This window comes from Antedon mediterranea, chromosome 3 (assembly GCF_964355755.1).
Source record: "Antedon mediterranea chromosome 3, ecAntMedi1.1, whole genome shotgun sequence".
In the NCBI taxonomy this organism is placed as follows: domain Eukaryota; kingdom Metazoa; phylum Echinodermata; class Crinoidea; order Comatulida; family Antedonidae; genus Antedon; species Antedon mediterranea.
In genome coordinates, this window is record NC_092672.1 from 1,916,004 (window position 1) to 1,930,336 (window position 14,333).

The 14,333-nt window shown below is 29.2% G+C and overlaps 1 protein-coding gene across 7 annotated transcripts in view; it reads right to left on the reverse strand.

The window, feature by feature from the left end:
• Positions 1-14,333, reverse strand: part of LOC140044485 (RNA-binding protein Musashi homolog 2-like) — a 108,817-nt gene that overhangs the window by 23,883 nt on the left and 70,601 nt on the right. For all 7 annotated transcript variants that reach the window (XM_072089012.1, XM_072089008.1, XM_072089009.1 and 4 more), the window contains exon 8: positions 839-921. In XM_072089012.1, the coding sequence (XP_071945113.1) occupies positions 839-921 (83 nt within the window). The remainder of the gene's footprint in view (positions 1-838; positions 922-14,333) is intronic.

Below are 14,333 nucleotides of genomic sequence, written 5' to 3' on the forward strand. Positions count from 1 at the left end.
ATATTTTGTTTGTTTTTTAACTTGTGCAATTATTTAGCAAGATTTTTTTTTTTTTAACTAATGTAATACATTATTGCAGTATAACATGCATGTAGTTACTGCAGTAACTGCAGCCCTTAGTATATGATAAATAAATGATCATTTAAATAAACTTTCTCTATCCCTTAGTTTAGTAAACCAATCAAAACAAAAGTAGAAAATCCAAAAACAAAAACTCGGAAATCTAAATTTAAAATTTGAAGAAATAATCTAGGTAGCATGCAGGATTGCGAAATGCAGCGACCGATGTTTGCACCTGAAGCTATTAACAACCTACAAGCTACTATGATGATGGAACATTTCCTTAGTTACTAGACATCGGTTAACACTTGCTTTATAGGCTTAGCGTAATGACGGATCAAAGATTCTGTTTTTTCTAAAACATTTTTTGAGTGTTAACGAACAGAAGGATCAATATATTATAAATCCAATTTCAATTGGCCCCAGGAAATACAAGTCCGTAACAGGTGTTCGCCATCATTTTTCATGTTTTTGTCATTTTTATTTTCTTACTTTACAAAAAAATATAATATTTAATATGGAAAAATTTAAAATACTGCATGGATTAGGAAATAATTTTAAAATAATATTTCTAACTGACATTTACATTATTTTTTTATAGTTGCTAACTATTTTGTTATGTTCATATCATGTATAAATGTAATTTAAAATTCTGTATGACTTATGGAGCTATAAATATTATTATTAATAATTATTAAAGTTTGCATTTAGGGTTGAAAATGATTATTTAAACTGTATGGCTTAAAGAATTTTAAAATCATAATCATCATTTTCTAACCATTTTGTTGTTAAGTTCGTGGAACTGCTGTTCACAGATTTTTTCGACAGATTCTTCTTTTTCAAACGTTACAAATCCAAAACCTGAAAGATAAAAAGGTACAAAAATTAATAGCTATCAATTTATCAATATCTATCAATTTATCTAATAGATGTTTATCAATTTATGTAATAAATATCTATCAATGTATAATCAATATCTATCAATGTATAATCAATATCTATCAATGTATAATCAATATCTATCAATGCATAATCAATATCTATCAATTTATAATCAGTATCTATCAATGTATAATCAATATCTATCAATTTATTTAATCAATCAATATATCTAACGGATCATTTTTTCTGAGGCTTTAGCATATTGGGCTGTAAACATAAAGTATTATTTTTAATCATTAAATGCAATTAAAAAAATATTAACTTAAATAAAATAATTGATCAATCAATATCCAATTAATCAATTATTAGCAACGTTCACTTATTCAGTTGTCAAACTCTATTTAAAAGTAATTCCAGTGATTAAATTTATTCAAACGAAATTAAGTCATAAGATTGGACAAATGCAATACTTCTTGCAAACATGTAAATAGCTGACAAACATTAGGTATCATTAATCATAGAACGTCCGATTTAAAATATGCAGACTTTAGTAACTAGTCGTTGTAATCTCAACACATCACGCAATACACAATAGCATAATATTAACGGATTCTCAGTACTGTATCTAAATTTGTCATGTATTAAAATCAAAATTCCGTGAATCTAGCATCTCATCTTATTTGTTGAAAAAAACTATAAAATAGAATTTGTTATGAAGTAAAATTTAATAGCATATATTGCAAATTGTTCCTTGCATTTGTTGTTTTGTTATCATGCATTTTAATTGCATAGTAATTTGTTTATTTTATAATTCATATTCTAAGATAAATATTTGTATTTTATCGTGAATACTGTCAGGGTGTATATATATATATTAATTGATATAATTTAATTCTAAAATAGACTAGACCTGTTCTGTATCACCAATTCTTTGCTGTATGTTGTTATATGTCTATGAACCTGTATCTGTATTGCGTCCCTCAAGCTAAATCTCATTCATGAGCTAAGTGACCTCCACAGTAAACCACAGACAAGATTACCCGACATAGATAAATGCAGATTCTACATCCTAATGTGTCCGGTTCAACGTCATTTAATGGCTTCTCTACTTTATGACATAACAAAATAATATAAATATATTTAACACCTTCTTTAGCTTACACATTGGTCTAAAAGCAGTGCTTACCCAACCCAGAGGTCGTACTTAATAAATGTATAATCAATAATTATGTTTCAGAATTATTGTACTAATGACGGCAAATGGAAATGTTTTTATATCATTTTTTTAAGCATCAGTTATAGCATTTAATTTAATGGTTCTATATGCCACTGTGTTAAGCCTTGTTTCTACTATCAAACTTTATGTGACAAAAATAAATGTGATGTGCCTACATATGAACATGATGATGTTGTATCACTACCATATTTGGGCATATCACTACCATATTTGGGCATATCACTACCATATTTTGGCATATCATCACCATATTTTGGCACATCACATAAAGTTTGATAATGTAGAGCTTTAGTGAAAACAACAATTTGCCAACGTAAATTGGTTGTATCTTATTTGTGGATGGAGGAAAATAAATGATATAATAAATGAGAAACTGTTATCTTTCAAGTCCTGTTCATATCTTATGTTAATGTAAACAATATCTAAGAAAATGGCCCAATAAAATATGCTACGCACACGAAACAAAAAGCAATTTAGCAGAACATGAAAGTCGCAACAATAACGAGTATACACACATACACTTAATATGCGCAATGTTATAATAATAAAGTATTATACAACATTTTATTTTTAGGTTACTAAATTAAATTGTTTTAAAATATAAATTAGTTGTGCCACTAAGGTAAAAATAATATAAATTATGAAATATGCTAAATTTAATATTTTACAAGTTGTGCAGTTTTATGGAATCGAAAATTAAATGCTGAAAATAATGTATTACTTTACAAAGAAGTTTCAAATAATGATTTGTAAAGCGCAAAAAAAATGGTGTGAAAATAAGATCAAGAAAAAAAAGAAAAAATATTCACTTATCCAATATTTTTTATAAAATAAATTTGAAAAAAACAGTTTGTTTTACACAATACCAACTTGTCATTTGAAAGAAGTGATTCAAATTCAATCCATCAAACCATTACATTTTAATATCATTTGTTATTTTAATGTATAGCGCAATTTTTTATTATTAAACCAATCCAATACATTTTCATTATTTCAACCAAAAAAAAAAGAAATTTTAGTAGGATTGATGTTGGATTTTGTGAAATTTAAAGACAGTCAGTTCATTGTACTATGTGAGAGAATCTTTGTGAACGATTGTCATTTTTAAATAGCACAACTATCTAAGAAAGCAGCAAAGTTTAATGAGGCAGAGAGAAAACAACGTTTACCTTGCGAACGCTGCAGGCATGCTGAGAAAATCATATTTGTGCATGGCTGTTTTAGCGAGCCTGCCGTTCTAATAGAATCAAGTAGCATTTAACCAAAATATTCTTCGTTTTAATTATGTAATACAAGAAGAGAGTTGCATTAATTGATGAAGGAAGAGAGGTCAACTGTTCCAAGACTCAAATTGTTTGGGATGTTGATTTTTGTATAGGTCTTCAAAATGACAGATGCGTTGATTTGATGGAAACAGATTGCTTTCAACCCGAATTTGACCTTTTTCAACTAATTAATGTGTTCCTTCTCACTAATCCCTATATTCTAAACTTAATGAAAAATCTGGTTTAATTAAATTGATTAATCAAATATTATGTAACTATATGCATTCCAACACAAATTAAAAAAATTGCTTTAATAATCAAGGATTCTATCTCACAAAATGTTTAGTAACATTTTTCACCAAAACAAAACTTCATTGAAATTTAAATATACTATAGCTTTTAAAATTAATGTTTACTGGATTGAATATCCTCGACATATTTCATTAATAAAAATATATATTTTTTTAAATGCCTAATGTAAAAATATAAAAACCGTCAAACCGTTTAGCAGGTGAATGAGGTATTTTAATTACCCCTTCAAATACAAGCTTAGCCTTCGGCAAAACAATATTAGCAAGGTTAGAACCACCCTATATTGGCTGCTGTTAGGAGGGAATTCAAAGAAGAGCGATATACAAAGTGGGCCTAGAGGTAAAACACTTAAATCTCATTTCTGTAGTTCATATTTGTCTGGGTCATGTCTTTTTTCTGGCTATAGTTTTTAGCAAGATTAATTATAAAACATATTACATTCTGTAGAGCGACCTCCAGTCTAAAAGCAAACACCATTGAATTGAGAAACAAAGAGAAAGGCTTTGACCTCGCTTCATTGACTGGATGATGATCATTCATTCTATTTATTGCAAACATTAACACTTTCGCATAATGGACGTGTATTTACTTTTACATTAACCACACATGAATAGCCTATAGGAAAATGAAGTTTGAAACTGCAATATCCAAGAGAGAAAAGATTTATAAATTTCCCCTAAGAAAGACGATGTGTGATATTTAGTCATGGACGAAAATAGAGAATAATTTATGCTATACATTGATTGGATGAAAATATATTTTTTATGATTTTAAAAGTGTTTACACGATTGATCTTTATTAAAGCTCTGTCTACACTATCAAACTTCTTTGAAAAAAAAGTGTGATATGCCTAAATATGGTAGTGATATGACATCATGGTGTCAATATATTCGCACATCACTTTTTTTGTCACATAAAGTTTGATTGTGTAGACAGTTTCTCTTGTAAATACCATAAAACATATTGTATAAGTTTATAACAAATTTAATCATGCAATAGTCTTGGTGAGAAACAAGAAAAGGCTAGATTGCGTGTATGCATGCATGTTTACAAATAGCATGGCTGACAATAGCCATTCTACCAACTAATCCACATAGCAATGGCAAATGTAAAACAAGTATTTACAATCCACTTGTGCAAACAGGTGTATATTCAAACAAACTGTACGATGCCACATTCTGTTTCAACCAACAATGTAAAAATTGACGTCAACATTAAATTCTCTTTTATTCTTTTGCAGTAAAACCATACAGATGTGAGTGTGCAACAATGTTTAATCAACGCATTGGATAAACAGTATCGACCTACAAATGTTAACTTCTTCTCATACCTAAATTATATTGTTAGATATAAAATTGAAAGTTTCAATAACTATTTTTTCAGAAGGACAATGCATCCTTTAATTTTCATAATTTTTAGGCTCTCTGCCCCATATTTCAAAATCGTTGATCCGCAGTTGGGCTTGCTTTCCAGACTCATTAAAGTTGCATCAGACAATAAGAAACATTGGCACATGATGTAGAGAGGATCATTTTGACTTTCTAAAAGTGAGATTGATACTTAAGCACCGTAACACCTACTCCACAATACTTGAAAACAGAACACAGGTGACAAAAACACTGAAGGAAGTAAAAGATAAAGCAAGTATTGTACCAAGGAATAATACCTTTACTTAAAATGACCATAGCATATCAAGTCTTACCTAATTGTATAACAAGTATTTCCTGTTTATATATTATGATATCCGTGAAGAGTTGTTGAAATTAATTCTCTCACCTTTAACACCTTCAATTTAATTTAAAACGATTCACAATGCAAGAGATTTGTACAGTAAAATGCAACACTAAAGTCATTAGATAAGGGGGCGGGTCAACATTATTTTACTGCAGTAAACTACATTTTTACTGCAGTAACTACATTCTTTACTGCTGTAAAGGTTTAAATTTTTGTTTTCAAAGTAGGAGTCACTGCAATAAACAGGGTGTATGATTACCCAGAAAAAAGCTTGCTAAATAATTGTACAAACAGGTTAAAGAGTACAAAAAGTAGTTACTGCAGTAACTGCAATAAAATAATCTTGAAAACCTTGTGTGTTAATGTGAAGATAGTGGTAACTGAAATACTATTCTTGATAGCAACACGACAGAACAACATGATTATACCTGAACATCTTAGAAATGATTTTAAATACTATGTACCTATATAGTCACGGACGTATAAAGATAAAGACACAAGCACGAACATGAATCAGGTTTTAATAAGGAGTGTGATAGTTTGTTGGTTTTTGTTCACCAAATGGACAAACCAATTAAGATGACCATTCACATACTACGCATTATTGAAACTGCGTTAAACAAACAAATCAAGAAATATCGGTTTTTGTAGCACTTTGCGATGGACACAACAATTGATCCGTGCTCTTGCAACAATGTTGGACAATTGCAAAAGTCCATTATTTGCGTGTCATTGTAACACATGTTAGAAAATCTGAGAGAGGGTTTAATGACGAACACAGAAAAACAAATGAACTTTTCTAAGCAATGTAAATATATTGATTGAATTTTAAAGGATAAAACGAAAGGCTAAATTTCAATCTAATGCACATTCATATATAACTATAAAAAGAAAATATTAAAATATGAAAAAAATAATAATATAAAAATAAAGAATTAACAATAATGATAATACTGTTGGAAAGTGACTAAAATAAGATGATTACGATTCTGCTATTCAAATAATGTCATTAGAGCAATGATGTCAGATTAAGGCGGACTTGATATGGGTATATATATCTATATAAATAATACAAAAGTAAAATGTGAACCTAAATTTAATAGAAATAAAAATATATTTTCCTAGATTGATGATATTTCCAAAAATATCTCCTTTTTCAGAAAAAATCTAGAAATTCCAAAAATAATCAGAAAAAAACATTAAAAAAGAACTAGGGTATAAAAGTAGAGCACATCAAAAGTATGCCGAAGGTGATAGGTTCAAATCCCTTTGGTATGCCAATCTTATTATTTCAAAATATGAATAATAAAGATACTATTAATAATCTTTTACTGTAAAAGACATTTTCCGGAAATTGAGTTTTTGTCGATTCTGAGCTTTGAATTAAAATTAATCCATCAACGAAAACTTTCATTATGTTTGATTTTGAAGAGAAATTAGAGGTGTACAAGCACTCTATGTCACGTACATCAAACATGGCCGCTATTCTTCAACAAACATGGCTGCCACTCGTCGGCAAACAGCAAACGACGCTATGAGGTACTGCACTGTATTTTGCATTGTCACGGTCATAAAGGCATCTCATGTACAAACAATAACTTGCACAAGTCAACATTTGCCTAAGTATTGCAGGTATTGCTAACTACCCCATCATTATTCTACTATTTTTGGATCTCACTTAAGTAAAAGCGGCGGCAAAGACCCCTGCCTTCCTTATATTCATGTGTTCAAATCATTTCATAAGGCAGAATATTCTTTAACCATATCACAGCTAGGTAAAAGTAAAAAAACAAGAAAGAGTTGTCCAATCAAATTCTTTAATCTATGTTTAAAATAAAATTAATATCATGTTACCGAATGCTACACAATATTATTATAATTAATATTTATTAATATTTATTAATATTATAATATAATTTGCACTGTATAAACTTAAACTTAGTGATAATATAATTTATAATTGAAAGCATGATCTAATAGAAAGTAATACCAAAAATAACACAGAAAATAATCATTTTCCTTTACTCTAGATAATTAAAAATAATGAAAAAAAAAGTCTAAATGGGTCAAATAATGAGACTACAAAAAGCACTATACCACTGCGTAATTAAAACAGCTATGAGCTAATTTTATACACAAGAGTGCTTTTTGAATCGATTGTTGAAATCTTCAATTCAAAAACAATTACAGAGATTCATTGTATGTGCCGTCCGTCGTTCATTGAAATAATGGATCTTTCACGCAAAGTAGTATATAATTGCAGACATCGCAGGAATCAATTTCTATGTTGTTGCAATGAAAATGACTTAATACTATACTAACATATCATTTTTAATTTCTATCAATTATTTTAGTCTTTCTTCATTTTCCAGTACATATATCCTTTAAAAACACATGTACTTAACAGCATTGTAATAATGAGGAACTGTTACACATAGCTCTAGGCCTCAGAGCAGCAATAACCTACAACAAACATTATAGTGCAGAGCGCAATGCACAACCTACTGTGCAAAATGATAACATCTGCAAACCAAGTCATCTGCTCTCTCTGCTGGGTTACATCTAAAATTGCGTCGTCTGCTACAAAATTCACTCTCTGACCCCCAATGCTGTTTTGCATCTAACATTACATGCTAAAATTCACTCTCTGCTGGGTTACATCTAAAATTGCGTCGTCTGCTACAAAATTAACTCTCTGACCCACAATGCTGTTTTGCATCTAACATTGCATGCTAAAATTCACTCTCTGCTGAGTTACATCTAAAATTGCGTCGTCTGCTACAAAATTCACTCTCTGACCCCCAATGCTGGTTTGCATCTAACATTGCATGCTAAAATTCACTCTCTGCTGGGTTACATCTACAATTGCGTCGTCTGCTACAAAATTAACTCTCTGACCCACAATGCTGTTTTGCATCTAACATTGCACTCTATAATTCACACTTGTTGCATCTAAAATTGTGTCATCTTCTACAAAATTCATTCTCTGACCCATCTAAAATTGTACACCCACGTTTTTTTCACATATAAAACTACGTCGTCTACTACACAATGTCTGATCCTAATGGAGTTTATAGCAGTGATGGAGTAAGAGCCTACTAATAATAATTGCCTCCTTGTAAATTATAAATTTTTTTGGAACCAAAACCAAATTATTATCAATATTTTTTATACTATAATACAATCTTACCTGTATCGTGACTATAAAAGAATAATATTTTAATATAAAAATTGAAAATGTTAATTAGTATGCCTTCTAGCTTTAAATTTCCCACAACAAAATCAATAAGTCTTCATACCATGAAATAATAAATAGATTACTATGAAAAAGTATATAAAATCAATTAATATCTAGGTATATTAACAGTAATTAATCTAAATTTCATTTTTATATTACCGTTCATTCAACCATTCCTTTGAAATTGATAAAGGTTTTAAATCGATTCCCTTACTTAAAATGTTATTTACAAATATTTTCGGCAAGATAAAATGTTTTAGATCTAGATAAAATATTAGAAAAGTAAAGAAATGAACTACCTATAACGTACTTAAAGATACAATTTAATTAGCTTTATTTCCGTCCCACCTTCCAAAAATATAAACAAAACTAAAGAAATATACATTCAACTCTCCCAATACAGGACTCTCTGAAAACCAGAAACTCGACGAAAACCAGACTTTTCTTGAAGTCCAAAAGGTCCAAAATTCATTTTTACCATTAAAAACACATTCTGAATACCAGACTTTCCAGAAAACCAGCCAGTCCAAAGGTGTCCGGTATTTGGAGAGTTGACTGTATAAATAAATCTATATTGGTCTTTTTTGTATCAAGCACTTTTTGATGCAGATAATTATATAAAGTATTAATTCTAAAGAAATATTTTAAAAAAACTCTAAACCGCCCAGTTTATTAGGTCCACCAGACCATCAATACTGAAGGTGTCTTCACAAGATAAAATAAATAAAAATAAAGTGATATACTGAAGTGAACATGCTAAATGGATACATGAACAAAGCAATAAAAATAAAATGTAGTTAATATTCAACGTAGAATATTTTTTATTTTATTAATTGAGTGTTACGAATGATATTTAATATTATAATTTATTTATGGCCAGGAGTAGAACATTAATGAATAGACAATGATTAATATACCACATACTAACGACATTAATGCATGTTTTCACACCATGTTTGTATCAATATACGTGATCATATTATAAATTAGAAATATATTATCTAGAAATATTCTTGAAAACAGATTTTCAAACAATATTTACTGATATCTCTGAAAATAGGCGTTGATTTCAGCTCCGATGATGAGAATAGTATTCTTGAAACATGTCACAGCATCTTAAGGCAGTTTGCTATTCATCAAATGCCTGACAATTTTTGGTGGAATATTTTATTTGATATGATTTATCTCTGAATAACTGGCAAACAATGTAAAAAAATATGATATGGATCAGAATAATATTCTAAAATTTGGTGACAACCAAATTTTAGATAATATAAAATAATAAATTGAACAAAATTATTATTTACTAAAGTTTTTTTATTTTTATATTTCTTCATGTTGCTTAGATTCATAAAAACTGGATATATTTTTCACTACATGCAATTTTGAACACATATTGCTGTAAATTATATGTTATTTAAATGAATTCTCTTAAAGATTCTTGCCACAAAGCCACAAAGCAGTCACAAGAAAGAAATCTACATGAGAACCAAGGGAGAAGTCCAAACTACTCAAGTTTACGTTGATTCCTACTTCTTTAACTTTCATTCTTCAAACTTTTTTTGTTCTAGATTTCATCAAACAAGAAAAACAAAGTTATGGCTCAAAGATACTGAAACATATCCAGCATTTAAATTGATTTGTTTACTATCTTCTAACAAAAGGCAACAGCACACCACTTCAAGACAGGTAATAGGTCAACATTTACAAATCATTAAAAATGGATTCATCTCATTTCACTGACAAACTTCCTGGTCAAAACTGCAGATAAGCAAAACACAAACAAGGTAGAAGTTCTAATGATGTATCAAATGTAATGTGAAACCAAAAATGGAGGCATGCAAAGATTTCCTTTGTTTTAGATGGAATGTTAAGGGCCTAAAGACAATTTGCATATAAGTATGATAGAGCAGTTATTAATAAGAGAATTTTTTTTAATAAAGGTGATGTGATCAAATCCATGCCAAACTACTCTTTTGGCAATTCTTGACAATTATTGAACATTCTTCAACTAAATTAATTTTGTTTTAATTTTAGAAATCAGGACAAGTTTCCATAAATATGGTATAACTACAGTATATTGATGATATGGTATTTAAAAAATATTTTTTGTTTACTTTAAGATGAAGGCAGGTATTAATAAGGTGTTCCTTTACACACAATATTGGCATTTACATTTTTAAATTTTATAAGTTACATTTTACAGCTAAGAACTTAGCAATAATCAGGACTTAACTTAAACCGCATTTTTTTTATACTTTTTATCTATCAGTACCATTAGAAAGAGAAATGACAAATTACAAAGAAAATACAAAATTTGAATGATGAAGGCAACATTTATCTAAATACTGCCAGGGCCATAGCCACCAGTACGGTTGGTAAGGTTTGAACCTGACCACTTTTTCACAGAGGTCTTTGACAACCCAGTGGCTTGAACAGAGACTGTTCCTTTCAAAAACTGCACCGTTTTATTTCTTATGACTACAGCACTGACAGCAGAGTAGTGTAAAGAAAGGTTTAAGATGAAGAGACAAAATTCAAAGCAGTTAGAAGATTCATAATGTATGTCAGCCATGGATGATGAGAGAAAGAAAGTATAGGATAAATAAATGATTGAAACTTTCAAGAAATAAATGCCACCTTGTTAGAAATAAATCATTAATGACATGTCCGGATAAATTTTGCTTTTTTGAAAAATTGTTTTATAATTTCGCTTGAAAATTACATTTATATGTAGACGAAAATAGACGACTATAGAATGGATTTGCATCAAATTATTTAAATTACAGCTTGAATATTATTATAAAGACAATTTTACAGTTATTTCCTAAAATATGTAATTTTTTTTGTAGATTAAAAAAATGTTTCTCGCATATCCATCTAAATATGAATATGCATAATATATGCATAATTATGAATGTTCATAATTTTGCAATCCAGTCAAAAGAGTAAATTAATAAATTAAATGAATATGGATTATGTATTATTATGAATATGTATTATTATGAATATAAATAATTACGCATTCATAGTTAGAAATATGCCTAATTATGAATATTCAACATTAAGTTTGAAATTAATAATGGAATTAAATTTGAGCAGAAATACGCAAAGCTGGATTGGTTGTCATAGTACCCAGGGTGGATCCAGGATGTTTAAAACAGGGAAGCACTGTATAATATTAACAGTTTATTAGCAGTTCATATATTTATTTTAACAGGAATGAGATTGACCTCTAGCCATAAAAGGATGGGTAAGACCTTTGACATGTTGACCTTTGACATGGTGACAATCTGATGGACATTTGTCTAAAGCTCTGTCTACATTATCAAACTAGTTTGACAAAAAAAGTGTGATGTTCCCAAATATGGGTAGTGATATTCCCAAATATGGTAGTGATATGACATCATCATGTCCATATATGGGTACATCCAATTTTGTTGGCACATACAGTTTGATAGTGTAGACAGAACTTAACATGGAGAACATTTCTGATTTGTTCCTTTTAAGTGACAGCATGACATTATTACAATGATTGTCTTTAGTAGAGATCCTATGTGAATGTAATGAGATTGTAATAAGAAGCACTTAGATGCATTGTTTGATTACATAATATCATTTTGTATAATTGCATGTTGTATCTTAAGTGTGTTTTAATAATTTCTTATAAACCTAAGTTACAGGTATATTATTAAACAAATGCTATATTCAGTCAAAATATTCTTCATTTACTTGATTGACAATGTTTTGTGTGTTGATGATTTTTGTGAGCTGTTTAGAAATTCTGTACATACAATTTTTTTTTTCTGCTTCTTGCACACATTGGATATCTATGTTATAATATGCCAAAATAAATAAAAAAATAAAAATTTATGTGCAGCTCCGAGATTTTGTAAATTTGTTGTTGTTTTGTAGTACTTATATACACAGCATAAACTGACACCACTACCTTGAGAAAGTGCGATGCTAACGCACAAAACGTTGGTAAGTTTCAACGTTTATTCTCACCTTCATGAAAAACGAAAATTTGATTTCAAAAATATTTTGGAAAGGAGATGAATTTTTTTCAATTTTATATATACAGTATATATATTTAGCTTTTCGCTTTATTTTTGTATCTCCATTGAGATCCAGTCACTGATACCCACAGCATTGTCATTTTTTTTCAGTAATTTGCCTTTGGATTTATATATTATAATATTTATGTATATATACTTATAGTAGTAATAATAGTACTATTTTGGATTACTATGTTTCATACAATAATAAATAAATGAAGTAAAATAAATAAAGTAAAAATATAATAATCATACATGGATGGTTTCAATTAAAATTGCAGATATTTAGGAATAATTAAAATTCAAGATGTATGCTAAATTAAACATTTGCTTTATAACTTTTTAAAGTCTAGTAAAATTTGCATATTAACGTAACAATCTTATATTCAAATACAAACATGAATCCTTATTTTCCAAGTACCATCCCTGATCAATAAAAAAAGCCAAGTACAATGCAATTATCTGTTTGCTTTATTCCGAATGACAAAATAAAACAATTGTATGTATGAAAGTGAGATAAACATAAAATGACAAAAGAAAGTAAATTACGAGACAATTACATATCACATAATTGTTTTCTGGGCGCAATTAAAAAATGCTGCTAGTAATAATTGTTAAGATCTTTTATCATATTTGATAAAAGACCTTATAATGATTGTTCTACCTCCCTCTGTTTACTAATTAGTTATTATGATGCAAATTGACTGTTGTTTCTGAAATAACTATAATACAGTCAACTCTCCCAATACCGGACTCTCTGAAAACCAGAAACTCTCCCAATACCAGACTTTTTTTGAGGACCAAAAGGTCCCAAATTTATTTTTACCATTAAAAACACATTCCGAATACCAGACTTTCTGGAAAACCAGACTTATTTGGCCGGCCCAAAGGTATCCAGTATTTGGAGAGTTGACTGTACATCAATGGTATTTAGTTTAGTTTTAATTAAAAGAGATCTTATAACGATTGTTCTACCTCCCTCTGTTTACTTTATTAGTTATGTTACAAATTATTGTTTTGCAACTATATACCAATACAACATCAACGGTATTTAATTTATTTTTAATTAAAAGAGAACAAACAAAGTATTACAAGCCCACTAATATAGCCATCTGACTTATTTTGCGTTCATTATGTTGGTATAATATTTCACGTCAAAAGCAGAATAATACGTAGCCTTCTCGACGGCAATTCCTGATTTTAAACGTCAATCACACACGTCCGTGTTTGTGATTGGACGCGACAAATTATGATCAATTCGTTGGACTGATAAATCCATAATGAAGCATCTTAGTAGGACGACACGGAACGAAGTTAGTTATATTGCATTTTTCATTTGTTTCATTACCGAGTCATTCGGTTACTTACGCGTTCATTTATGCTAATTTGAAGAGCCAACTTCTAAGGTCAGTTCTGACAGCTCACTCAAAAGCAATTCTTTTTATCACAGAACTATCGTTTCTGATGTACAAATGTTATTTTTAAACTACATTGAGATTATAAAACCCCTTGAAAAGACAAAAAAACACATTTTCATATCAACCCAT